Source organism: Macaca nemestrina, chromosome 15 (genome assembly GCF_043159975.1).
Source record: "Macaca nemestrina isolate mMacNem1 chromosome 15, mMacNem.hap1, whole genome shotgun sequence".
Lineage (NCBI taxonomy): Eukaryota > Metazoa > Chordata > Mammalia > Primates > Cercopithecidae > Macaca > Macaca nemestrina.
Genome location: NC_092139.1, coordinates 111,001,688 through 111,029,454, shown reverse-complemented (window position 1 = coordinate 111,029,454; position 27,767 = coordinate 111,001,688). Strand labels below are relative to the sequence as shown.

At 55.8% G+C, this 27,767-nt stretch overlaps 1 protein-coding gene across 5 annotated transcripts in view; it reads left to right on the top strand.

Moving 5' to 3' along the window:
* LOC105464322 (signal peptide, CUB domain and EGF like domain containing 1) overlaps positions 1 to 27,767 on the top strand; it is a 148,291-nt gene that overhangs the window by 56,183 nt on the left and 64,341 nt on the right. For 4 of the 5 annotated variants that reach the window (XM_011712110.2, XM_011712109.2, XM_011712111.2 and 1 more), the window contains one exon: positions 25,596 to 25,721. The exons of the other annotated variant lie outside the window; for it this stretch is intronic. In XM_011712110.2, coding sequence (XP_011710412.2) covers positions 25,596 to 25,721 — 126 coding nt within the window. The remainder of the gene's footprint in view (positions 1 to 25,595; positions 25,722 to 27,767) is intronic. 5 annotated transcript variants of the gene reach the window in all.

The following is a 27,767-nucleotide window of genomic DNA, read 5'->3' as shown; positions in this document are numbered from 1 at the left end:
GCAAGTGCAGGGAGGGGCCTCTGCTTTCATCCGGGGAGGGGAGTTCACAGAGTGACTGCTCTGAGCAGGCTGTAGAGTCCCAGGCCAGGGTGGTGTGAGCCTCCTTTTCAGCCAGGCTATGTGTGCTCTGTTCCGGCTTTCTCCCCAGCAGGGCTCCAAGTGGAGCTGAGGCCCCTGGTTGAAAGGAGGGTGTGCAGTGGGCATGTCACACCTGCAGCCACAGCCTGTTAGTTACAGGTTTGGCCTGTAAGCATCTGCTGCGCTGAGGAGGTTACAAACCTTAGCGTCCCCCACAGGACTGGGGTTGGGGAGGGGATGATGTGGGAGCAGTGACGGCAGGAGCTGCCTGTGCTGAGCCAGGCATGGGCCTGAGCGCTGCCCAGAGACCAGCTCACTCCACCTTTGCCACTGCCCAGTGAGGCTGGGTTGTGACGCTGAGGAAGCCAAAGCCCAGTGAAGTTAGGGAAGAGGCAGAGCCAGGATCCGAGCCAGGCACACCAGCGATGGGGCTCGCTCCTCGGGAGGTGATGTGGCACGAGAGGAAAGACACGGGTGGTACAGCAGACGGTGCTGGAGCTGATGAGAAAGCGAGATGGGAAGACTGTGGGGAATGTTCCAGGCTGGGCATGTGCAAAGGCCCTGGGGTGGGAATGGGCACATGAAAAGCAGAACAAAGGGTAGGATGAAGGAGCAGAGTGCGCAAAGTTGGAGGAGCCCAAGGCGGGAAGGTGGGGGCTGGACAACATGGGGCCTGGTGGGCCGTGGCAAGAGTTTGGATTTTGGGCAGAGGTAGCTGTGGGAAAGCTGGTTGAGCAGAGGTAGGAAGTGATGCTCAGGGGAGAGGGGAGGCCATCTGGGGGAACGCCGACACTTCCAGGGGCTGGCATGACATAAATTGTGCAGGGGCTAGTGTTGGATGGGACCCTGGGCACACGTGGGTCACGCCACCCAGATGCTCCAGGCGGCCAGATCCTGATTTTTAAGGAAGCCAGGAATCCAGGTTTAACCAGAATATGGATTTGGGGGCCTCAGTCCCAATCTGCATTAACCAGCTTGTTGGTCAAGGAAGTGCCTTCTCTCCTTAGGATTTTTGTGTGGCCTCTCCTGATTTTTTAGTCTGGGCAATGAAATCAATCTAAAAAACAACAGATAACTTATCAGATTGCTCTCCAATGACAAGCTGCAGCATTCCAATGGGTTTCCATGGCTGTGTGGAAATCCTGAAGAGGGCAGAGCCAGCACACAGCACGGTGGCCAGCTGCCCGTGAATGCCCGTGGGGGAGACAGGGACCTGGGGACGGGGCAGGTTGTCTACCTCTCTGAGCCTCAGTCTGTTGTGACAATTTCCCACCATTAGTGTCAACTGCAGTAATGATTGTTATAGCTCAAAATTAGAGCATGTCAGAGGAGCTAAGCCTGAGCTTGTTTTGCACACAAGTGACCTCTGATTCCCATAGCCCCTGGGAGGGCTGATGGAGCCAGAGCCATTTGGCAAATTAGATTCCTCCTATCACCTGACTCTTCCTCATGCCTGTCCAGCTCTTTGGGGCCTACCCCCGAGCAGGGAGAAAAGCACACAAGCTGGTTTTGATTAGATGGAACCAGATGCGTGAGAGGAGTTGGCCCAGGTCAGTCCAGACTCCTGGCTGAGAAACACAGGGCTCAGCCCTTCTGAGTGGCCCCGCTTCCTAGGTGCCAGAGCACACCCCGGCCCATGGAGTGGCTGCAACCCAGGCTAGGCTTGGGAGGATTGGGTTCTCAGCTCCAGCTCTCCATGTGGCCTCTGCACAATTACTCTTGCCTCTTTGGGCCTTTTCAGCCATAAAATGGGCCTAGCTTTCAAATTTTCCCCATTCGCAGGAAAATGCTCTGGTCAATCAAGAGCAGCACCTGTCCTAGGATTAGTGACTGATGCAGGCAGCTTCTTCGGGTCTTTAGAACACAGGCGTGATTTGGGGGGGCACACACAGGCTGCTCCTCTGTGCCTACACTGGGTGGGAGGGAGTCAGAGATGTTGGGATCTGGCCAGTTTCCCTCTACTCAGCACTTCCCAGCTCAGGTTCTGGTCCCATGATAGGACCCCCTACCTCCCACTCAGCCCTAGCCCAATAAGCACTGACAATCCCTCCTCTGGCCACAGCCCCAGGGGCCCGCCCACTGCCCCATCACACCCTTGTGCCTGGTGTATCTAGAAGGCAGCGTCTTCAGGCTCTCTCCCTCTCCCACACTGCTCTTCTTGTCTCTAACTTGTGACAAATTGATGCCACAGGAAGATGTGGCCTCCTGGAGGAACTTTCTCCTTTTCTCTCAGTGTAGAATTCTTTCTTTCAATCTGACCAGAATCGAGCTGGGAGCAGAAAGGGCTCTGAAAGGTCTCAGTCCTGCTAGCTACATGAGCGCAGGTCACTTGTATTTACCTGCTCATTCGTTCATTCATTCATTCATTCATTCATTCATTCATTCATTCATTCATGTGCCGGGTGCTCTACTAGCCCCTAGGATCCGAGGCATGGTCCCCTGGGAAGCGTTCGGTGTGGAAAGGGGATCACATGCTAAGTAGAGGTCCTAAGAGTTCCTGTACAGTCATGTGCTGAGGGGAAATGCTCCAGGGATTCTGTGGCTTTGGTTTCCTCATCTGAGCAGCAGAGACTTTCATGACGTGGTCTCCTCCTCCACCTGGTGAAATATCGCCATTCCGAGGGTGTAGCTCTGACACTGGGCCGCACTGGCTGCCAGGAGCTTTGGGTCTGAGATGCCCCTGGCCCTCCATGCAGGAGACTGTCCTGCTCGGCTCTGCTCTGAAGCCTCATCAGACGCCTCCTGTGGGCTGGCCTCAGCCTTGGTGGAAGGCACCAGAGTGAGAGGAAATGTCACATTGTCTCCATCGTTGTAGGAAATAGCCCAGGCTCACAGCAGGGCTTCAGGCCCAGAGGCCTAGGCTGTATAACCCCAGCTCCTCCACGGACCATCTCGTGACCTTGAGCAAGTCACCTAACTTCTTTGTGCCTCACCTGTAAAATGGAGGTAGTCATAATACCTGCTTCGTAGGGTTAAAAAGGTATTGAAAAGACATTTTCAATAAACACGGACTCTTACTCATGTGATTTGTGACAGATGAGGGAACTGAGGCCCTGAGAGGGCAGGGCCTGGCCCAGGGCCCCACAGCAAGCCAGCCGCAGAGTCAGGACCCGGGAGCTCTTGGAACAAGGCTCTGCTGACATGTGCCAGGTGCTGCACGGGAGCCTGCGCATTCAGCGGAGGGGGAGGGAGAGGATCAAGAGGCCAGCTTTGTCCTTGAGGAACTAGCGAGCTGGTGGTCCTGCACCTATTCAGCCTCAGGGCTGCCCTCCAGAGTGCCCAGCCACCCATCCTTCCTGCAGAGGTCTGAGTGGTGTCCCCGCTGGGCACAGGTAATCAGGAGTCACAACACAGAGGGAGCACCAGGGCCCTGCTCCTCACCCCGCCCTGTCTACTGACGGCTTCCACACTTAGTCCCCAGTGAGAGCACGCTGCCCACGGGACAGCCCATTCTGAGCTAAGCCCTCAGGGAACACTGTTGGACTCTGCCTCTTCTGTGCCCCAGTGACCGCCTCTGTCCCCCGCCCCCTGCTGTTGCTGGCAACAAGCTCCAGAAAGTGGTTTTCTGCCTCATGGTGCCTGTGTCCCTGCAGCTTGGGAGCTCCCTGTGGGCAGGGACTATGGTCCCCACATCTCTGAGTCCCACTGCCAACTTGGGCCTTTGGAAAGGACAGAGGGAGGAAGGAAGACAGGGAGGTGGGAATGGGCAGAGCCAGGATGGGACGGGGAACAAGGCAGGGTGGCGAACAGTTCAGTGTGGACATTGAGGAGCATCGGAACAGCAGTGAGCTCACAGCGCCCTCGGGTCGTGCTGTTAGATATTGGTCAGTGTGGACTGGTGGACCTTGTGGTTGGGCTGGGCAGGGGGCCGGTCAGTAGGGGTCCTCTATCGATGACGGCCCCCGTTTGGGAGAAATGAGGCCACATGCACAGAGAGCCTGCCGTGCAGCTGCTCTGCTGGGGTTTTATGCAGTGGAACAGGCCGTGGGGCAGCCTGAGGTTCTCCCCGCGAGGACTGCATGAGTTCACCTTCCGGTTAAAGTTTGGAGTTTGTTTAAACACATGTATAAATACATGTAGGAAACCGCATTGCCCTCCCTCCACAGGCATTCCTTGTGGGACTCGAGCTCACTGTTCACAAAGCTCAAGACTTGGCATCAAGAGTGATGGTGGTCCCAGCCAGAGTCAGAGATGGGGGCCAGCAGTAGGAAAGCTTGGCGTCCGGAATCAGTCCCTTTGTGTATAATGTGATGATGATGATGATGATGATGATGATGATGATGATGATGATGATAGCAAGAGCCGCATCCAGTGCATGCTTGCGCATGCTAGGTCCCGCTACCAGGCACTTTCCATGCATTTTCATTCATTGCATCTTTACAGTACCCCATTTTCCAGATCAAGAAACTGAGGCACTGAGAGGTTAGGGAACTGCAAGATTGCCAGTGGCTTCGGGGATTGGAGGTCTGCCAGTCTGGCCCCAGAGCCTGGGCTCCTGCCTGCCTGATAGCGAAGGCAGCAGCAATGGGGAAGGTTCTGGGACCCCTCTCAGTTGTCGGCCCACGTATGGTGAGACTCAGGCAGGGCCTGAGGTTCAGCAGAGATGCCTTCACAGCTGGCACCACCTGCAGCTCCAGGCACCGAGTATGCCTCTTTAAGCACCGAGAGTTCAAAAGCCATCTTGTGGTAGAAATTTCCTGCAGTGTGGCACGCACTTCCCTTCTCCCTTCACAGGAACAGCCTGAGTCGGCTTGGCCTCTTTTTTCCTACAGTTCAGGATTCTTGTTATGAACTCAGTTACGCAGACAGAAAACGGTTGCTAATGTTTATCCCCACACTGAATGTCCCCAGACCTCTGGCCTAAAAGTAAACGCTTTTCTTTTGACACTGCTGTTACTGACTGTCAAGTACCAGTGTGTTGCCGTGGGTGTTGCTCTGAAGATCACGGCCGTATGTTTCCATACACAGACCAGGTAAGAGCCCGTGGGCTCGGGCTTGCTGATAAAATACGTGAGCTTTAGAGCAGCTGCCAGCCTCGTGGGAACCATTGTCACTCATTTCCGAGTATTTGCTGGATGACCTCTGGTTCAGTTGAACTTAGTTATTTTGCTTATAAAACCCATCCATGAAGCATTTGGGGGATCTGTTCATTTTATCTGTAAGCTTGCAAGGGCAGATACCTAACAATAACTAGAGTCAAAACAATAGGATTTTTAGAACTTTGTATTTTGAAATAATTATAGATTCATAAGAAACTGCAAAAATAGTGAAGAGCGGTCTCAGATACCCTTCACCCAATTTCCCCCAATGGTGACATCTTACATCACTAGAGTTTAATATCCAAACCAGTAGTGGGATGTGGGTACAGTGTGTGAGTGTGGCTCCACGCCGTTTATGACATGTGGATCCACATCACGACCACCACAGTCAATAATTCGCATTTAGTTATCATTGAATAATATCCAAAGCAGTACACTTGTGAGAATGAAAAGAGATACTACTATTAATTATGCCAGGGCTGTGGGTATCAACTGGGACTGTCCCAGGCAAAGCAAGACATTGGGTCACCCTAATACTGCTTCATTTAATCCCTTGAACCCTCAGGTGGGTATAATATCCGTTGTAATTCCTCGAACGCTGTGAGCTGAGTACTAGCCGCTCTCGTGTTGCAGATGTGGGCCAGAAGCTCACAGAGGCAAACGGTGTGTCCAACGGTGGCAGGACTGGAACCCGGGTGGTCTGGGTTCAAATCATGACCCTCTCCCACAGCTGTCTCTCAGTGTTTAAAGGAATCACAACCATCCCATGGCTTCCCCCTTCTTTTTTCAAGTGTGGAAATTGGGTTTTAAGGAGAAGAGGGACCTGCCTGCCCAATATGCTGGTCAGCCTGTGGTCCCCAAATCTACATGTGCCTGGGCGGGGCGTGCTGGATAAGGAGCAGGGCCAGGGGCTTGGCCAGCGGGCTGTTCAAGGCAGAGGAAGCTGAGCTCAGGGCTGGAGCCAGTTGGGTATGGAAAGGGGTTGGAGAAGCCCACAAGAGGCTGAGTGTGGTGGCTCATGCCTACAATCCCAGAACTTTGGGAAGTCGAGGTAGGCAGATCACCTGAGGTCAGGAGTTTGAGACCAGCCTGGCCAACATGGAGAAACCCCATCTCTACAAAAAATACGAAAATGAGCCAGGCATGTGGCGCACTCCTCTAATCCCAGCTACTTGGGAGGCTGAGGCAGGAGAATTACTTGAACCCGGGAGGCAGAGGTTGCAGTGAGCTGAGATCGCGCCGTTGCACCCGAGCCTGGATAACAGAGTAAAACTCCATCTCAAAAAAAAAAAAAAAGAAGCCTGCAAGAGCAGGTGGCTTCTGAGGTGGTGGCCAGCTGATGGAGAGAAGGTGGGTGGTCAGCAGACAGACGGGCCAGAGTGACATAGGCAGGATGCTGCTGGGAGGATTAAGGCGGGGGATTGGGTAGCAGCAGGAGTTTCTGGTAGAAAGAGAGGGCAAGGGGCTGGCAGGGTCATCTGGGCCCAGACCTTGGTGGACAGCAACGGATTTGGAGGCAGCTGGCCTTAAAACACCACTTCAAGTAGGGCTCTGGAGACAGGGAGCCAGCAACCCTGGGGAAAGGTGCAGGCTTGTTCCCTCACTTTCCCGGAATGATGTCTGGAGCAGAGAGAGTCCTCAGATGCCATCCACCATCCTGTGCTATCTGACTGCAGGCAATTCCGTGGCTGTCCCAGGTCCACAGCGCCTGGTGGGATGGGTGCTCATGTCCGTCCTAGTGTCTGTTTGTTTTACTCCATGGGCCTCACTGGAGGGTGCTTGAGCCTCTGGCCTGTGCCTGACACTATTCCTGTGTGGTTGCTTTTGATTCAGTTCCAGCCTAGCTGAGACCTGGGGCCAGTGCCTCTCCCGTCCCCAGCGCCCTTCTCAACTCCCTTCGCCCTGTCAATCGTCCAGCTGCTCCCGCTGCCTGGGTCCCTCCGTCAGGCCAGCCTGTCCTCGCCCCATGGCCCGGGGTCCTCTGACACCGAAGATTGCAGCTTATTCCGGTTGACCAGAGGAGTCGTCGTCCCACCAGCCGTGGGAGACAATGGGCCCAGGAGCCTGAAGTCAGGCCCAAAGCTGGCGGAGCTCAGAGGGACGGGACCCCGTCTAGCAGGAATTTGGACTGTGCCGTGAGAGTGAAGGGTGCCCTGTTGGCCCTGAGGAGAAGGAGAATGAGCCCATTTTAGGAAGATCGCACTTGCCTCAGTTGTACAGGTGAAGCAGGGAGCAGGCCCAGAGAGAGCACTGGAAGCCATCAGGGTCTGGAACCCACATGGGGACAGCAAGGGGAGAGGGCAGGATGGCTGAGGAGGAGGTGACAGGAGGGTGGCCAAGGGAGGTGACAGGAAGGTAGCTGAGGGGGAGGTGACAGAAGGGTGGCCGAGGGAGAGGTGACAGGAGGGTGGCCGAGGAGGGAGGTGACAGGAGGGTGACTGAGGGAGGCGGCAGGAAGGTGGCTGAGGAGGTGACAGGAGGGTAGCCAAGGAGGGAGGAGACAGGAGGATGGCCGAGGAGGAAGGTGGTGGGGATGTATGAAAGGACGGTGACAGAAGGAGGGCTGATAGGGGAAGTTGGCAGGAGCATGGCTGAGAGAGGAGGTGACAGCATAGCAGGGGGAAGGTAGCAGGAGGATGTCTGCAGGGGGAAGGTGACAGCAGGATGGGTGAGGGGAAGGGACAGGCAGATGGGTGAGGAGAAGGGACAGGTGGATGGGTGAGGGGAAGGTGACAGCAGGATGGGTGAGGGGAACGGACAGAAGGATGGGTGAGGGGAAGGGGCAGGAGGATGGGTGAGGGGAAGAGACAGAAGGATGGGTATGGAGAAGGGGCAGGAGGATGGGTGAGGGGACGGTGAGAGCCTTGGTGAGCTGACTCTTGGCAGAGCCCTCTGTCTGTCCCGGGTTTACACTTCAGCGAGGCCTGTTACCCCTGTCACATAGGTGCGGAATATTTTAGCTTCGGTGGCTCTGGACAAGGTGGGGCCTTGTTCTCTTTGTAGTGCGGAACCCTGGAGGTCTGGGAGACCTGGGGCTCAAGGCAGGGTCCACCGGTCTCTACTTTGAAAGAGGCAGACAGCGCCGAACCCTGCCCAGCGCCTTGCTCAGCATCAGATTGAAGGGGTCCGGGAAAGCCTTGTGCAGAGGGCCACTGCCCACCTTCCTCCTCCTGACTGGCTGGCTCAGGCCTGGCCCAGCCTGGGGCTGTGATCAATTGCAGGGACTTGACTGGCTTGAGTGAGGAAAAGCTCAGGATTCAAGGCTTCATTGGGGTTAGGAGCTTGGGACACTCGTGGAGTTTCAGATCTCCCTAGGGGATTGGGGACATCAGGACTCTTCTGCCATCTGTACTGCACTTTAGTGACCACGTGCCCGGGCCCCTGCATTCCACCCCCACGGGTAGTACTTGGAAGCCCCATTTTTGTGCCAGGGCAGGTCCTTTCGGAACTCACAGGCTGTACAAGGGTCCAACCTGAGGCAGGTCCCGACCAGACAGTGCGTGGAGGGCTGTGACAGAAGCCAGACAGGGGCTGTGGGAGCCCAGGAGAGCATGCCCCTGCCCACGCCGTCAGTCAGCAAAAAAGATTGCATCCTACTTCATTCCTGCTTCTATAACAAAAGAGCTGAGACTGGGTAATTTATAAAGATAGAAGTTTACTTTTCACAGTTCTGGAGGCTGGGAAGTCCAAGATCAAGACTCTGGCAGATTCACCGTGTAGCGAGGACTGCCGTGATGGGGATTCAGTTTCAGCATCATTTTGGAGGAGACATAATCATTCAGACCATAGCACATGCTTCCTGTGTGGTGGGCTTAAAAATAAAGGTTTCTTTCCTGCTGGCACTCAGACCCCTAAGTGGCTGGAGGTGAGGCCCTGCACAGCATATACCCACCGAGTCGGCCACTGTCAGAAGCACTGCCAGAGACCAAGCCCACGCTGCCTCTGGGGCCTGAGCCCCCTGCTCCAAGTCCACAGCCGTCTCAGGACTGGCTGGGGGCTCCTTGAGAGTTACTTGAGAGTTTTAGGGTACAGGTTTCCTGGGGTTGAGCCAGAGCAGAGACCTAGTGAGTCTCCCCAGCAGTGTCTGGGGCAGCCTGTATCTGAAACCCTTGCCCTGAGCCCTCTTTCCCACCCCAGACTCTAGTCCTGGGCCCTCCCACCAGCCTCCTCCTGGCTGGTCCTTGAGCCTCCTCTTGACTCCGTCTTCCACTCTGCCTCTCCCACTCTGGCTTCTCTGTGGCCTGCAGGCTGACTAGATACTGTCCTTCCCCTATACCTGTCTCAGCCCACAGGTGTCCTCAGCAGGCCCAGCTCCACCCTCCCGCAGCTCAGGTATCCTCAGCAGGCCCAGCTCCACCCTCCACAGCTCAGGTATTCTCAGCAGGCCCAGCTCCACCCTCCTGCAGCTTTGCTGTGGTTTCCGTACAGGGTCGCCTGATGCTCACAGCCACGCTGTGACATGCTTTGGATGAGTACTAATGTCCCCATCGTGGGAGGGAAAACTGAGCTTCCCTGAGCTGCATCGTGGAGCAGGACTTCAGGATCAGGGGCTGGATTCTGATGCCACAGCCAGTTCTTTTTATCCTGCACCATCCGCTTGCAAACTCAAAAGAAACAAAAGCCAATGGACAGAGACCCACAGGCCCTCCTGAGCCGCCTCAGCCACATACTGATAGGATCCTATCAGTGTGCCTAGCTGTCAGGTTCCTGTTGGCTCCTGGGACGGGACTCCTACAGGATCTGAGCCAGGCCTTGACCTGAGGGGCCCTAGCACGGCTCCTGCAGGGCCAGAGACATCCCCTGTCCTGTTCCAGGGTTTTCCATTATCGACTGAGTGCTGGGGCAGCATGGCTAGGGACTTCCTGTTTAAGGAGAGGGGAGATGGCGTGGCCATGCCACCGAATCCCATCCCAGCCTCAGCACCTGCCTCCTTCAGCCACTCCTTGGAGAAGATCAGCCAGGCAAGGGCGCCAGGCAAGACATGTGGGGTTGCAGGTTCTCCTCGCTCCCCTGCCTGCTGCAGACCAGGTGGACGGGAGAATAAACAGCTCCCTTGCTTACTGGAGAGATTTATGGTGCTACTGGAGGAGGCCTGTCCTGGCCCTGTGCGGTCCGGAATGGCCCTCGAGGCGGGGACAATAAATCCAGCCCATTATTTTTTATGAGCCTCCCACTCCATAAACAACTCTTTTGGCTGGTAAGCCAGCTTCACGCCCCTCTCCTGGCCTGGCCTTGAGCCGGCGCCAGGGGCATCCCCAGCCTGACTTCACATCCGTGGTGTAAATTTCCCCTAAGCTGCAGAACGTTCAAGTCTCCCAGAGTTGCGGGTGCAGGGCACGGAGAGCTGCCACCCAGAGGGCACTAGGCCAACAGGTAGCTTGCGCAGCCCTGGCATCCTTCTGTGCCACGAGTCCTGGGGCAGACATTCACATATTTTATGATAGAATTGTTTATGAGAATTACAATGAGATCGTATGTACAAGACATCGCCCTGTGCGGAGCCCGGTCCGGATCACTGGAACTGTGCACAGCTGTCATACGCGTCATAGCCAAGCATAGCACCCAGACCCGACACGAGTCATCAGATCCTGAGAGCAGTCTGTGTCATGGAGCTACCCCATTTTGCAGGTGAGCAAATGGAGGCTGAAAAGCAAAGAGACTTGTCCATAGTGAAGAAGTAGCAAAGGCAAGATTTGCACCCAGGTCCAACCGCCTCCTAAGATCAAAGACACTCAATGAACAAATGGATGGGGGGCCAAGGGCAGGGGTGCTGTGCAGCCCAGATGCCCCGTGACACAGGGAGCCCCTGCCTCGCCGTGCTGCCCTCTGCCTAGGGCTGCGCTGCCGTCTTTTGCCTGAGTTAATGCGGCAGCTGCCTCACAGGTCTCCCCGCCCCACAACCTTCTGGCAGCAGCCAGAGCCACTGCTTGGCCCGACCCTCTGGCTCTGTCATTCCCCACTCAAGACTTTCCCATGGCTCCTGAGAGGAATGTGGTTCTCTGCAGCCTCTCCTTGCTTGCCATGTCCTGAACCAGACACAGTGAACTTCTCATCCCGGCCTCCGCTCACGCAGCTCCCTCTGTCTGGAACTCCCACTCATCCTGACTGCCCATCGCTCACTGAGAACGTTCTACACCTTTTCCCTGCACACCTCCTGATCCCCCAGGCGGGACCTACTTTCCCCTGCCTCTGTCTCATTCACGCCCCACCCTCAGCCTCCCTGCCCTGTCTCTCGTGTCTCTGCTCCCAGGTCTTTCTCCCCCAAGTGAGACACAAGGACCCCCTTGGATGCAAGGACCCCCTGGCCCCCCAGTGTCCAGCCTGGGGTCCGTAGGGAGCAGGCAGTCAGGAAGAGCTGAGGCGACATCATGGAGCTGATGTGCCTGAGAACCGAACGCATGCTGCCCTGGAGGGAAGCTGGCCTGCATGCCTGTTCTAGAGTGAAGTAGCAGAAGCTCTGGAAATGCCATATGTCCCTGTTGGAGGTCACTTAGCATGTTGGTGGCAGAGCTGGGACTTGTCCCAGGCTCCTAGGCTCCAGACCAGCACCCGCCCCCCACACTGTAGCCCACAGCCTGGGGTTTGTGGGCACAGGCCCCGTGCATGGAAAGCCATGCAGATCTGAAATGTGGGTTCAGAAACCTCCAGGCAGATGCCTGGTTGGCAGAGTGGGGAAGCAGTCGAGGTCATCCCGGGTCATTAGGGAAGGGTCTGAGCCCTCCCTAGCCTCATTAGGGAAATTGGGTTGTGACTGTGGCCACAAGGCCGATCTCCTGGTGGGATGTCTGCCTGGCCACCCCTGGCCGCAGCATTCTCCAGGGCCTCGTCACCCGTCTGAGGCCAGCCAGGTGGGTTTTTGTCCCCCGGTGGTGGCTGCTTGATTGTGTCACCAGACTCTTTCAGCATGTACATCCCATGGGGCTTCTTCCCTTCCTCCTCAGCCCCCGACCCTGGCTCCTCCTTGGCCTCAGCCCTCTCCTAGCTCTCCCCCAAGCTTCTTGAGTCTCCTTGCTGACCAGCAGTGGCCACTTCTCCAGCTCTGACCCCAGTGCCAACTGTCCCCTTGACGGGGACCCCAGCTACAGCAATTCCCACCTGCTCAAAACCAAACGCAGCATCTTCCCATCCTCCCAGACCTGTGTTTCCCAGAGCGTCCCCCATCAGTGGGGCACCAGCACTGGGGTGCTGCCTTGACCCTTCCCCTGTGTGGCTCCCACATCCCAGGGTGACCAGATCCTGCGTCTGAGCTCTACTCACCTCCCAAACCCAGCCAGTTTGCTCACCCCTGCTGCCCTGCCTTCTTCAAAGGCTGTGGTTGCTAATTGGGATCCCTACCTCTACATCATCCCCCTTCCCTCCTGCATCCTGCAGCCCGGGCACTTTCTCCCCCAAGTTCCTCCGTTATCAGGCACTGTTGCCTTCCTGCCTCCCAAGGCCTCCCACAGTCCAGTTCCTCTCTCGTGGTTCCTCCCCATCTGCCTGCTCTTCCCCCTGTTATGGCACACGTGCCCTTTACTGATTACAGCCTTGGTGTGTGTCATCCTCTGCCTTTACTGCCATTTCCCATTCCCCTCCCTTCCTGGAGAACTCTTAGTCATCCATCAAAACCCAGCGCACTTTCACCTCCTCTCTGAAGCTGTCCCTGACTCTTAGGCAGGTGTGTGTGTCTTCCTCTTGACTCGCGCTCATGCGTTTGAAATGGGTCAGTCCTCTACTGCTGGACCAGTCCGTGAGCTCCCGAGAAGGGCAGGGATGTGTTTAAGTCATCCTTGTGTTTCTCACGCCTCACACGGGGCAGGGCGCAGAGGAAACATGCCGCATGGGAGTGCAGAGGGGACGAGACCGTCTCGTGAGGGAGTCATGCCCGAAGTGTGTGCATCATCAGTTCACAAAGTGCCTTCTCACCCCTGGTGCAGAGCGGTGTGCTCAGCCCGCTGCCCGGGAGAAGGCTGCCCGGCGCGTCGTGGTTTGCTGGGTGCTGCGCTGCCGTCCTGCCTTGCTCCCTTCTGCAGCTGGTCAGCTTGCAGTTCTGCCAGCTTCTCTCCATGAGGCCTCTCCAGCAGGACAGCCCCAGTTTGTCTCTCAGAAGCGCAGAGACCCCCAGCCTCACTCCCCAGGCCTCTGCATGAGCTGGTTCCTGCTTCAGAACACCTTTCCCTCCTGCTGCCCAGCCTCGACTCCTGTGCCCCGGGGCACATCACAGAGCGCCTCGACTCCTGTGCCCCGGGGCACATCACAGAGCGCCTCGACTCCTGTGCCCCGGGGCACATCACAGAGCGCCTGACTCCTGTGCCCTGGGGCACATCACAGAGCACCCACACATTTGACTGTTGAGTGCAGCAACAAGTCAGCAGACTTTTAAAGTTTGAGTCAATGGCGGGAATTGGCTTACGTCCCCAAAGTGGCTGTACCTGCCGATGATCCGAACGTACCTACTGTGCGCCGAGCCCATGAGCCCCTTTCGTCCTTGAAGGGCCATGAGAAGTACCCACCGCCGCCCCTCATGCACAGCTGAGGGAGGAGAAGCGAGCACCACTGCTTGTGACAGCCCCGGGCTCTGGCTCTGCAGCCCCCGCTCCTTTCCACAACATGTGGGTGAACAGTGGTGGAGAGTCACTGGCTGGGGCTCAGGGGCGCTGCTCACATCCTTACAGATTCTCCTGTTCGTGTGTCCACAGTGCCCTTACCACTGTCTCCTTCAGGGTTCCCAGGGCTGCTGTGGGAACACTTTTGGGATGCTGCCACCTTGGCCCCCATGCCTGGGCACCCTCCATCTCGTCACCTGCTGGAAAGGAAAAACAGACCTTTTTCCCCTTCATGGCAGGCCATGGCCAGGGCACCTGCCTGAGTTCTCTGGTGGTAGGAGCTATACGGCTAAGGGTGGCACCAGACAGCCTGTCCGTCCGCCATAGCTTCCTTTAGGATCCCTGTGGAGGGCAGGGCAGGGTTGCCAGATAAAATACAGAGTGCCAATTTAAACTGGGATTTCATATAAACAAGTAATTTCTTTATTACAAGTATGACCCATGCAACTTTTGAACATGCTTATACTCAGGAGGTATTGGTTGTCCATCTGAAATTCAGATTGAATGGGGCGTCCTGTATTTTTATTTGCTAAACCTGGCAACCCGAGGGAGGAAAGAAGGACACCTCCAGCCTCCCGGGCCTTGGAGGAGTAGAAGCTCCGGGGGTGAGTGGGTCTCTCGACCAGGCCTTCTCTGGTGCAAGACCCCGGGTCTGTGGGGGCAGAAAAACTTGATTGTGGTGGCACCTAGTGGCCAGCCTGGGAAATTTCAGGAATCAAGGGAGAGGAAGGGGGAAGAAACTAGGCAGGGCGGGGTCTCCAGGTAACAAGCCAGCGTGTAGGGGAGCGGGAGGGGGCCAGCCTTACAGAGCACCCGCCGCAGCTTGAGAGATCTGAGCTGGAGCCCATCACCTCTTTACTGCCCTTGAACACTCTTACAAAAGAAAGTTTTAAGCGGGCCGCGGTGGCTCACACCTGTAATCCCAGCACTTCGGGAGGCCGAGGTGGGAGGATCACTTGAGCCCAGGAGTTCGAAACCAGCCTGGGCAACATGGTGAAACCCCATCTCTACACAAAATACAGAAATTAGTCAGGTGTGGTAGCACACACCTGTAGTCACAGCTACTCCAGAGCCTGAGGCAGGAGGATTGCTTGAGCCCTGGAGTTCAAGGCTACAGTGAGCTGTGATTTGATTACACCACTGCACTCCAGCCTGGGCGGCAGAGTGAGACCCTGTCTCAAAAAAAAAAAAAAAAAAAAAAGAGGGTTTTAGTCTCCCCATTTTATAAATTAGGCCACAACAGGTTCTAAAACCACATGCCTTAGAAAGGACTGGGATTGGGATGCAAATCAGGGCTGTTGAATCAACCTGCCCCACCTCAGTGTTGCCCGGCCCATAGAGCTTTCTGTGGCTCTGCAAATGTTTCGTGGTCCTCCCAACTGTCAGAGACAGAACCACCTCCCATATCACAGAGGTAGCTTTCTGGGGGTTCCCGGTGCTAGGACTAGTCAAGGCCCTGGGGTGGGGAGAGGGTGCTGAAGGGAGGCTGATGTCCATCCTGCTTTCTGAGAAGCATGCCGGGAGCTAATCACAGTCCCAGCTCTGTCTGTCCGTCCATCTGTGTACACAGGGCATGCCTGTTGGTGAACCGCATGGCAGTGACTTGGCCTCAAACTGAGAATGAGCATGTGGGGTTGGACACCCTTCCCTCCTGGGTCTCAGCCCAGGGCCTGCACACAGGTGATGTTTAGCAAAGGTTTGTCAATTGCAGGAGTGAAGGAATGCGTGAGTGGAAAGATCAAGGGCAACAGTCCTTGTCTTGTCACCCATCTCCTGATGTGCCAGAAAGAGCGCTGAGCTTGACTGAAAGTGGGAGGCTGCATATGGACTCTGCACTGACAGCTGCGTGACCAGGGCAAGTCACTGCCGGGTGACCCAGGACAGTCACTGTCTCGTGGGCTTCAGCCTCCTCATGGAAATGGAGAGGCTTCACCTAGATGCGCTCCAAGGCCCCTTCCAGTTCTGGCTTTCCAGAAAACCAATCCATTCTGGGTTTTTGCTTGTGTGTAAACACAAAGCAGGACAATTTCTCTTGGAGCTGTGCCCCATGTCTGTGCCCGGCGAGCTCATCAACCAACCACCCTGCAGGTGTTTATTGGGCACCCAATTCGGACTTCACTGTGGTCCGGCCTCTAGGAGAGCAGATCAGGAGGAGGCACAGACAAGGAGCTGGCTGGTTGGTAGAAAGGCCTGCGCCTGCCTGGAGTCCTGGGGCTGGAAACCAAGGAGGCACTCCCTAAATACTTGTGGAATGAAGGGGCACATAAGCACGCGAGCAGATGAACGTGGAAGGCGTTGGGAGCCAGATACTACAAGGTGTGGGCTCTTGTGGCTGGACCAGCTGGGTGGTGAGTGCTGAGCCAAGGCTGTGCACACCCAGGACGACTAGTCCTCTGGGGCCCTGGCAGGGGCCTTTGAACCCTGAAGGAGGGCCCAGGGTTGGTGTCAGAGTAGAAGGGACGGTGCTGCGAGTGTGTGGAGTGGGTGGGAAGGGGACCAGACAGAGTGGGCCAGCCTCTTTGCTGGGTCACACACCCAGCTGGGACCCAGGACCCCAAGAGGCTCTGGGGGATAAACTGTTTCCCCTACATCCAATATGGCATATTGGCCAAAGCAGAGGGGGCAGTGAGGAGGAGGACGAGAGGAGCAGAATTCCCTTGAGGGCCATCAAGGCTGCCAAGTGGGTACCAGAGCTGATGAGGTGTGAGGTGAGCACTTATTGGAGGGGCTAGAACCACTTTGGGCTTTGCCAGTGGAGTGGCCACCAGGGCATCGGCTCCCTACTCCCTCACACAAGGTAGAAGACCTGGGGCAGCAAGTCTCTTAATCTCTCGAAGCCTCAGCATCCTCACCTATCAGGTAAGCGCTGGTTGTACCTGGCACTTGGTCATTGAGATGTTCAGTTAGTGAGGTTTGCAACAAGCCTATTGTGGGGCCTGACACAGGGGAGCTCTGGGGAAGTTGAAGCCCACAGTCTTTGGTCACTCGCATCTCCCAGAGGGGACTCCCCCTAGGGATGCTGCCTGGGGTTGGCTAGGCTCAGGGTTAGCTGCGGGTTCTAGTCTGGGGCAGCCAGCTGTTGGTGCCCGGCAGGCCTAGATTTGCCCCAGAGGATGTAATCTGGGGGATACAGGGTGGGAGGCAAAGCCTTGTGTTTCTACTGAAGCCGAGGCCGCACAGTGAGAGGCTCTGTGTGCCGCTCCAGGGGCAGATGCTGTTAGCATGTAATTAGGGGATCAAGGGGGAGCCAGACCAGCAGCCAGGTCTGGGCCTGCAGACAAGCATACCGCTGTTGTCTGAGAGTTGGCCCCTGTTCTGACACAGTCCAAATCCAGAGTAGCTGAGCCCAGGCCGCTTACCAGTGAGCCTGGGTTCATCAGACGGTTCCTGTGCGTTCACTGGGTGTTAGGCATTGTGCAGGGGACGAGGGCAGAGAGGTAGCTCAGGCGTGGGCCCTGTCCTTTTGAGAATCCCCCATCTAAAGAGAGGGAGACAATGTGTAACAGCTACAATTAGTGTGGTGGGTGCTATGAGCAAGGAGGGGGCAGGGGAGTCCCAGGCACGGCCCCAATCCAACCTAGGCACTGTGGAGAGGGTGAAAACAAGGAGGGCTTCCTGGAAGAGGTGACACAGAAATAGCATCTCAAGTAACTAGCCAGAAGTGGCCATTCAGAGGAGGGTGAGAGCATGTCCCAAGCAGAGGAAAGCACCTTCTCAAAGGCCTCAGGGTGGGAAGGGAGGGCGGGTTGTGCAGGGCGGCCACCAGGCTGCCCCTCGCCAAGGGCTCGAGGAAGGATGAGCAAGCTGGAAAGGCAGGTGGTGGGGGTCAGGGAGGACCTTCAGTGCCATACTGAGAATTTTCAGCCTAACCCTTTGGGCACTGGGTGCCAGGGCACCGAAGAGTTTTTTCGTTTGTTTGTTTTGCTTGTTTTGTTTACAGTAGGAAGACATAGTCAGATTTATGCACTAGAAAGTTCCCTCCGCCACTGGAGAAGGGCAAGTCTTCAAGTCAGACAGACCCGGGTTTCAGTTTCGCCTCTACTTGCCTCCCATGTCCTCATCAGTGACCACGGGCAAATCGCTTCACTTCTCTGAAGAGCTTCTGTTACATGGGGATAAAGCTACTTACCTTGCCGGGTGATGCTGTAAAGGCTTCTCTGTCTCTGCCAGGCCCTGGCTCCGCAGGGTATGTTCCCAGCCCACGGGGGGGCTCTCTGTGGATCTGAGGAGACTGGCAGGGCAGGATCAGAATCGGCACCCTGGAGAAGCTGTCGTTGGAGATGGCCTTGGCGGGACAGTGTGTTGCGGCTCCAGCTCTGTCCACTGGGTTCAGCCCCCACACCTTACTTCAGTCACTAACCTCTGTGCGCTCAGTGTTCTCATCTGTTAAGTGGACGTAATAGAGGTTGAGCATCCTTTATCCAAAATGCTTGGGACCGGAAGTGTTTCCAGTGTTGGATTTTTTCACATGTGGGGACATTTGCAGATACATAATGAAGTATCTTGTGGATGGACCCAAGTCTAAAGATGGAACGCGTTTGTTTTATGTACTTCTTGTACACATAGCCTGAAGGCAATTCTACATGGCATTTCAATAATTTTGTTCATAAAACAAAGTTTGTGTGAAGTACTTACGTGTAGAATTCTCCACCTGTGGCATCATGGCAATGCCCAAAAAGCTTTGGGTTTTGGAGCCTTTCAGATTCTGGATTTTTGGATGAGGGATGCTCAGCCTGTGCACAGCCCCTCATGGGCTTTTCGGGGAATCTGTGAGGTAAGGAGTCTGGTTTGTGGCAGGCCTGGCGCACAGGCATCTCCGATGAACGCGGGAGGCTGCACTGTTGCCATCGTCATCTCTCCCACCAGCCCGGACCCTACAGCTGTTCTGCACCCTTCCCCCTGGGCACCACCTCCCCCCGGTTTCCTTCAGCCCCCCTTCAACGTTGGTGGGAGCTCGTGTTTGTTTTTCCCTGCATGGCTTGGACAGCTTGCGGAGTCAGGGTTGGGGAAGGCAGCCGCCGCCTCCCACTGCCACCCCCAAGGCTCCAACCTCTTTCTTGACTCCATAATTTTCTATTGATGAGGCAAAGGGAGGAAAATCCCTTCCTCCCAAGTTGAGGGGGAAGGGCGGAGCAAGGTGATTGTTCTTTTCTCCCTGCTCTGCCGTTCCCAGCTTGCCGTCCCTTCCCATGTATTTAAGGGACATGGATGCAGAAAATGATGTTATTGATGAAGTCGCCATAGCAACGACCCTCAGGAGGCACACATTCCAGCTTTGTTACCCGGCTGTGGCGGCAAGAAAGGCCCCGCTCCTAAGTACAAACACACTGGGCCGCGCGGCCCTGCTTGAGATGCATCCGTGAACTTTGCATTGCAGAGGATGTGATGTACGTGCTGGCTCAGGGCCAGGCAGACCGCGCCGTCATTTCTCTCCGCGAAAACCCTAGTGGAGTACCCAAGAATGACCAAAGGCCTTGGGGGAAGATAGGCCCCAGTGGGGAAGGGCTGCTGGGGCCTGTCAGAGTCCAGAGGAGATGGCGACCTGGGGGAGGGCCCATCGGGAGGAAGCACCGGGCACTTGGAGAAGAAGACACAGCCCGGGGCACATCTTCCCCCACGCTGTCCCAACCTCCGTCTGCTTGTCTGGAAGGTGGGCACGGTGATGCCCGCTCCTCAGGCTTGTGAGGGTCCAAGCGAATGAAAGTATAGTCAGGGCTCAAGTTCATACATCACGTCTTCCAGAAAACTCAGAAGCAGCTCTTAAATGTGTCCAATCCAGCCCTCCTCCCAGTCCCCATCACCACTGCCCTTCCACCAGACTTTGTCCCTTTCAGAGTGATAGCAACAGCCTCTCCCCTGTCCTGGCCTGCAGTCCTGGCCCTCCAGGGCATCTTCCACACAGCCTCCAGAGATCTGAAACACAAGCGTGTCGCTCCCCTACTGACAACTCCCCTGTGGCTTCCTTCTGGCCAGGACAAAGTCCCACAACAGCCTATCTATGCGCTTAGCCAGCACCTCACTCACCCAGACACTGGGACTGCACATTTAGCACACTCCGGGAGGCAGGTGCTGCTATTGTCCAGCTCCACATAGGTGGAAACCGAGGTTCGGGGTGAAGGGGTAAAGGGCTGGCCCGGGGTTACGCAGCAAGTGGCAGCCTGAATGTGGACCCGGCATTGTGGCAGCAGAGCATCTGTCCTCTCCTTGCTCCCTGGCCCATCTTGGGCACCAAGGAGACACTTGGTCTGAGTTTGCAGCATATAATTGGATTTGGATGGTTGGATCAGATTAGATTCGACCTGGCGGGCCGCCTGGCCTGACGGGCATCAGGCCTCTGAAGACCAGGATTTCTGGGAATGACTCTGAAATTCTATCTCACTTCCCATCAAGAAGGGGAGACCAGCAGGGCTCTCTGCTGAACTTGCCTCTCCCTGGTTCTCCCCTTATCTAGGTCAAGGGAGCTGTCCTATGGCTCCCAAGAGCAGACGTGACACAAATCAGGGAGCCACAGGAGGATGGAGTTTTTGAGCTGGAGCCCTTCCGGCCCTCAGGCTCACAGAAGCCTGCTCTGGGCCTGGGGCTTGGGGTTGAGCCTGAGTGGGCTCGGCCCCTGCTCTGGAAGAGCTCACAGGCTGGCATCAGTGGACATAGCCTGCAGCTGCCGCTGGCTGCGTGGGCCTGACTGGCTCAGGGGAGCTGGAGGAGGCCCAGGGGAGCCTTCCCAGGTCACGGCAGAGCGGGTAGAGTCACAGACCCACAGATTCCTTTCCCATCTGGAGTCCGGGCCCATCCCTAGAGCAGAAGGGCTTGGAACCAAGCACCTCGCATGCCTCAGGGTTCACCTTTTCCCCTTCAAATCTCGACTTGGCCCTCATGGCCCCGGCCGCCATCCAGAAATACCACCTGCAGGAGGGGATGAGTTGGCATTCCTTCCCGATAGCTCACTGCCCTCAGACGGCCCCTCTGGGAGAGGGCAAGGAGGGCATGCCACCTGTTCTGTCTCTGAGGTTCGGAGGCACAGAGGATACCACAGGTGCTCCAGTGGGTGGGGCCAGTGCCCTATCCCTGCCCCAGCCTGCCACCCTGGTCCCTGTGTCGCTGTGCTTTGTCTGTCAGGTGAGGAACTAGAGTGGGCCATCCTTAGATCCTGCTAGTGCTGGGGCCTCTTCCTGTCTGGGACGCTGTGTTGAGTGAGGAGGAAGGGACTGTTCCACAGTGACCGTGGGACTTCTCAGAGCCTTTAACATGTGCTGCGAATTTCCCACATCAGGCATCCAAAGTACTGTGTTTCTAGCACGCGCAACTAGGGATGCCGCAAGAACGTTTTCAAAATCCTAGCCTTGCCTCCTAAAATAACAGACAACAGGCTTCATCTGTTCCGAAATAGGGGGCTTTATTTCTTCTTCCTACCTTGCTCCCTCCTCTCTCCATTCTCCCCTCTCTTTCCCCACTCATTCTTCCCTTTCCTTTCACCCACTGTTTGCAGATCCCTAACCCTCCGCCAGGCCCTGTGCTGGGTACTTGTGATACTGAAAATAATAAAGCTCAGGTCTCCCCATCCGGTTACCCACGGTTGGCAGGAAAGAGTGTGACGGAAGCAACTATTCCGATTTCCGACAAGGCAGAATGAAGCAAGGGCAGATAGGAGTGCTGTCACAGCAGCCTTGCTCTACCCAGACCCTCCCTGTGCCTCCCTTGATATCGTTACCTTGTTTGAGCTTCCCAGCAACCCTCAGGGGCAAAGATTATTACATCCCCATTTCACAGCTGAGAAAATGGACATCCTGTGCCGCAGGGGAGCTGAGGCTCCGTCCTCACCTCAGGGCCTGCCAGTGATGGCTGTGGAAGGTCAAAAGTGGAGCCAGGGTGTGCGCTTCGTGGAGAGGCTGCTCTGAGAGCTTCAGGGGACGCAGCATCTGAACTGGCCTTGGATTTCGCTGGGCTCCTAAGTCTGGAAACAGTGGCCAGTAACAGGCACCATGTAGTCGCCCACTCTGCACCACGTTCCCAATCCTGTTCCACCTAGGAAACGTCTGCTCCCTGTCAGCCGTCTGGGTGCCACAGGTGTAGCCGAGTGACCCCAAGGCAGGAGAGCTTAGGCTGGGAGCCCGGTGGCCCAGGTTCCAGCCCTGCTCTATGTGCTGGAACACTCATTTCCCGCCTCACGGGCTCATTTTCTGTCTCTGTAGGATGGATAGACAAGATGGGCTGCAGGCAGGGGTCCAACCCTGACCCTCTGTGGTTCTCCAGCCACAGAGCCTATCTGCTTGTGGCCTCCAGAAGCCAGTGTTGCCCCCGCGTGGAGGTGAAAGCGATGCAGCTGACAGTCACTGATGAGCACCTGGGAAGCCACAGCCAGCCCCCAGGCCAGGCAGCAGCAGCCATCCTTGCAGTGGTTGTAGGGTCATTTTGAAATGTGATAGTGATGCTCCCCCGACCACCCTTCTGGGGGAGGAGGCGCCCCAGAACCACTCAAACTGAGCAGACTCCAGCCTGACCGCAGCCTCACCACGCAGCAGATGAGCCCGGCTCGCGCGGGCCTGACTGCTGCATCTCAGGGAACCCCGTTCTGGAAAATATAGTTTTCAATACAAATATATGGGTTGTGCTAACATGTAATACTTTTTTTCTTTTTTTTTTTTGAGACGGTCTCACTCTGCCGCCCAGGCTGCAGTGCAATGGCGCGATCTCAGCTCACTGCAGCCTCTGCCTCCTAAGTTCAAGCAATTCTGCCTCAGCCTCCTGAGTAGCTGGGATTACAGGCGTGCACCACTATACCTGGCTAATTTTTGTATTTTTAGTAGAGATGGGGTTTTACCATGTTGGCCTGGCTAGTCTCGAATTCCTGACCTCAGGTGATCCCCCTGCCTCACCCTCCCAAAGTGCTGGGATTACAGGCGTGAGCCACCACGCCCAGCCCACATGTAATATGTTTTTTGTCTTGTTTTTAAATAAGCTAATGAGTAAATGTAAATTTCTCTCTGTGATATCTAGCCAGTCTTGATAGCTGTAACACATAAACCTGTCCATCAAAGCGATTTGGCCTCCTTTATAATTGTCAGGAATGTAAAGAGGTCCTGAAGCCAGTCCCACTAACAATCACCGGCTTGTCCCTTGCCCTCCGTTGCGGAGCCGGTGGGGGCTCCCATGCTGGGGGTGCTGGGTGAGAGGCAGCGTGCAGGGGGCCTTTCTTGGGGTGTTGAGTGAGGATGGCTAATCACAGGACCTCAACTCCACCTCAGGGTCTTTAGGTGGGAGATGAAGTGCTCCACCCGCTTCCCCAAGTTGTTGAGAGGTAAAGTAGAGACCCTTGAGGCCAGCTGACTACAGATAGGACCTGGGGCTCACCCTTCCCAGCTCTTCGATTCTGTTACTTAGCGTCTTATTGACTGTGGGTTACCACAGTCCATAGTCATGCGAGATTACATCCCCAAAGTGTCCTTCACCAAGAAAACAACAACATCTTGGCTCAGTGTTAAAGTCTCTGGAGTCTTAAGAAGAAAGATCACTTAATGGCAAGTCCACGATGAGGGAGAAAACTGAATGACCTCTAGAGTTTAATATTCCATTACCCGGGGCTACGGCACGCATCAGCTCCCCAGTGACAAATGTATGGTTGGTGATGATTAGCAAGGCTTCTTGTAAATTGTGATTCTTTGGCTGGGAAGGGAAATTCAATCTCCCTTTCTTCATCGTCTGCAATCCTGAGCCAAACAAGGGCCCGTAGGCTCTTCCCAGCTCAGGAAGAGAGCACAGATCTGCTCGCAGCATTGATCGCCTGTGCCGGCCATAGGACAGCCCTAGGATGTCACATGGGTGGTGGCATGGGGAGACACGGGGAGTAGAAGGCAGGAGCCAGGAGGCTTTGCGGAACTGGTGGAGTTTGAGGGAGGCCTAGGATTTAGTTTATGGAAGATAGGAGAGGGTGTCCGGCCCAGGAGGAAGGAGCAGCAAGGGGAGATGGGGCACCCTCGAGGGCTGCTGAGCAGGCATTGTGGGATGGCGAACCGTGGAGTGTGTGCAGCTGGGAAGAAGCTGGAGCAGCAGGGAGCCATGGAAGCCAAATGAACAGGGAGTGAGGGGGGCTGGACTCAGCCCACCGCTGACAACAGCCGTCGGTGATGGTCAGGGAGATGGCTTGCTGGCCACCACCCACTGGCCAAACCCTGGCCAGGGCAGGAGGCTCCCAGAAGACCTGATGAGGGATTAAACATGTCTCAGTAGTCTGAGAAGGTTTCTCTACCAAGAGCCGCCTCTCAGGAGGGGCCGCCTGGTCCAGCCAGGTCCCAGGGAGGAGCCACACTGTCTCCAGACCTGCAGGAGAGACACCGGCCTCAGGAGCCAGTGCCCCCACAGACAGACCTCATCTCTTATTGCCTGGCATTTCCTGTCTGTAACTGGATTTAATTTGCACAGCTCCTCCATGAGACAGAGGTGATCGTGCCCATTCTAAGATTAGGCTCAGAAAAGCGAAGCAGTTGTCTCCGAGGCCACAGCCAGGAAGGAAGCCAGATTCACACCTACATCTGCCTGACTTTACAACGACCTTTCTAAGAAAGAGACGTGCTATGGCTGGCTGGTCTCAGCTTGCGAGAGCTAACTGTGCACATTTGTTCCCAGCTCTACCCTCGGCGACATCTCCCTGGTACTTTGAAATGAGCCATGGCTGGCGTCTTTATCCCACATACATTGGTAAATACTGCAGATCAGCCTCCACCCCCGCTGGCTGTTAAGCGTTGACCGCACGCCACTATCTGTGCGACTCAGGCGCTGATGCTCTTTTGGAATCGAGCCGGCGGAAAGGGTGTTTCCGTGTGAACTCGCAGCTTCTCTGGGGGGCAGCAGCATGACAGTGCTTTCCGTTGTTCACTCGTTGCTTAGTTAGACTCTACGTCATTCCAACGATTGGATTGATTAGTGAGAAACTCGAGGTGAGGAAATATGAGTCACAAAATTAGGTGAAACCAGGAGTCACCGTGCTGGGCAAAATGCAGGCTTCCTCGTTTCCGTTTGTTTGTTTGACTTTTAACTTCAGACGTTTTTATCTTTATTACAACTAGCAGGGTGTTTGTGTTTTTAAATCTATTCTGTGTTGCTGCATACCCGTATTTAAAGTGGACAGGGTCAGGATTGAGCCAGTCCTCCTCTGGAACAAGAGGCCAGTGTGTCCCGGGGGAAGGAGGTCGCCCTGTGCGTGTTCGCCGTCCGCAGCCTTCACTGCCGCTCCCCGAGCCGGCTTAGCTCCTGCCTGAGCTTCCTGTGGGTGGAGGTGGAAGGCAGGTCACAGAGCCAGTGGGGTGGTAAACAGAGGCTCTTCCCTTTCATCTGCCTTGGCCTCTTGATGGACTTGTGACCTACAACCTCTCACTTGACCCCTGACCTCATAAATTCTGGAAACGCCTCACAAATCACCAGGAAGATAAACATCAACTGAGGTCAACGGAAGGGGGTATGAGCCACTGCAGGCAGACAGAGAGGGGAGATCCAGTCTGCTGGGCGGGTGGGGGTACCCTAGAACCATGGGTGGCTCAGGAGAGGGGAGCAGATCACCCTGACACAAAAGTAGTTCCTCAGACCACGCCCCGCAATCTGACCTAGAGCGAGAGCTTGGTCTCTGTGGGTCACGAGGTACCATTTACAGTGCAACCCACAGAGCAAAGCCTGAATCTAGACCCAGGCACCGTGCTCTTGCTTTCTCCCTAAGGGATATCCATGTAGATGGCTGCTGCACACACGCATATGTGTGTGTGCACACGTGCGTGTGTGTGCATGATACATGCAATGACAGCCTGTTTGATTGTTACATATCATTGGCTATCCCCTTTCAGCCTGAAATGTTCTCTGTCGCTCTCTGCCTGGTCCCCAACCCGTCTCTGTCTGTCTCTCTTCCCAGAGGGTATGAACTGCATGAACAAAGACCATGGCTGTGCGCACATCTGCCGGGAGACGCCCAAAGGTGGGGTGGCCTGCGACTGCAGGCCCGGCTTTGACCTTGCCCAAAACCAGAAGGACTGCACACGTAGGTAGATGGAGACAAATGGGTCAAACGTCCCATGCGTCTCCTGCCATTGCTTTCTGGAGGGTCTGTCCAGTCTGCTGGACTTTGGCCAGGGAGGGTCCCCAGCCCCATGGGGTGGAGAGAAGGGCAGGGCCTGCGGAAGGGGCCTGACAGGGCATGAGGGAAAAGGGTTGTGAACCCTAGCCTTGGGGTTTTCCACACCAAGCATGACACCACCAGTGTAGCCCCAGGAGCTGGGCTGGATCTTATGGCAGCCCCTGAGCCTAAGGTCTGCTGCAGGAATAGTGGGGCCGTGGCACAGAGGTCTACAGGACCAGGTTTCTCGATGGGCCTGGGAAGCCCCTGGTATGAGTAGTACAAGGAAGGAAAAGAGTGTGGTTCAGAAGTGGCACCATTCTGGGCTGTGCTGACCATTTTTCCGGGACCGAAGATCAGAACTCTGCACACCTATAGTCCCAGCTTCTTGGGAGGCAGAAGCCGGAGGATCACTCTAGCCCGACTTTGAGTCCAGCTTGGACAACATAGCAAGACTGCATCTGTAAAATAAAATTTAAAGATCAGAACTCACAATCTGACCCCTGCAAGGCTGCCTGCCGATGGTGATACTCTGGGAGATCTGGGCTGAATGAGGCCTCTGGCCAAAGATACCATTTCAGGATCTGCTTGGTGGTCTGCCTACAGGGCCCACGTGTAGTCCAGCCTCGTAATGCGGTCACCCCGTCACCCAGTAGGAGTAGGAGCCAGGAAACCAAGCAGAACAGTGGCTGAACTCAGAAGCTTGGGAGCCAGAGCATCCTGCCCACAGCTTCGTGGGGAGATGGTGGGATGGGCCTCTCCTCGTGGAAGATGAGGGCACCAGGGATAGCCAAAGTGATGTCACATTTGCCCTTTTTTACAAAGAGCCAAAGGAGACTGCTGGGAGCACTTTCCATCTCTGGCCAGAGACAAGTGCCTCATTTCAAGCCCATTTTCTAATGCAGAAAAATGTTAGGGAGAAGTGTCCAGTTCCAACTCCCAACAGAGAAGGTGGTCCTCACCCTAGGTGGCCCTGCTGTCATAAAGAAAATGACCGTTCTTCCACCCACCGTTCTGTGGAGAGGACAGCTGGCCCTTGTTGGTCCATCGTCCACAGTCACTGATCCTCTTAGTTGTCATCAGCTCTCCTATGGGTGCCTTGCCACACCCTTCCCAACTCATGGTCTCCTAGAACAGTCACCAAGACCCTGGGGACCCACGTACACCAGATGTGATTCATCCATTCTCCAAAGTGGAGGTGCTTCCTTCTGTCCCAGGTATGCTCCCAGAGGCAGACCACCTTTCTCTGTGTTCCTGGCTCTTTCCTGTGGGATGGCCAAGATAAGCCTGTATACTGTCACCCAGGGCAGAACCAAAAGGGGCAGTCTCAATTGGAAGTGCCAGCCTCCAGCCCCAGGGCTCCAGCCAGGCCCCCTCTCCACACCAGATGGATTCCTGTAGCTGCAGAGAAGTCTTCTGCCCCCGGCCACCTCAGAACAGAAGATGCTGGCTCCAGCTTTCCCAGTCCCCCTGTTGTGTGATCTGAGTTTCCTCACGAGGAAGGCCAAGGTCAAAATTGCATGGAGTCAGCAGGCTTGTGGATAGCCCTGGCCAGAAGGACAGTGCATTCCCTTAGGCAGAAGACAGGCCGAGAGCCCAGTGCCAGGGAGAGGCTGCAGGCATCCTGGCCGGGGCCAGCTTGCTCCCTGACCCCATAGTACAAGCACTACAAGGAGGAGGAGTTTGCTCAGAGAGCATCTTCTGAGCGCCAGCCTGGTGTGAGAGGTCAGGGACTAGGCAGGGCCCTGTGAGCAGCTAGGACGCCCCCCACAACCCTCACCCCAGCTGCCCCCGCCAGGGAAGGGGAATATGTGCTGGCTTGAGAAACAGCAGTCCCACCCTCTCCATGGGCGGCTGAATATCACCAAGGTATGGAGAGCCTGATGTGACTTCCGGGACCTGAGGCCTCCCGTGAAGGGCCTGCACAGGCGGCTGCCCAGCCAGCCCAGCTTTGGCTGCTTCTCTGAGGTT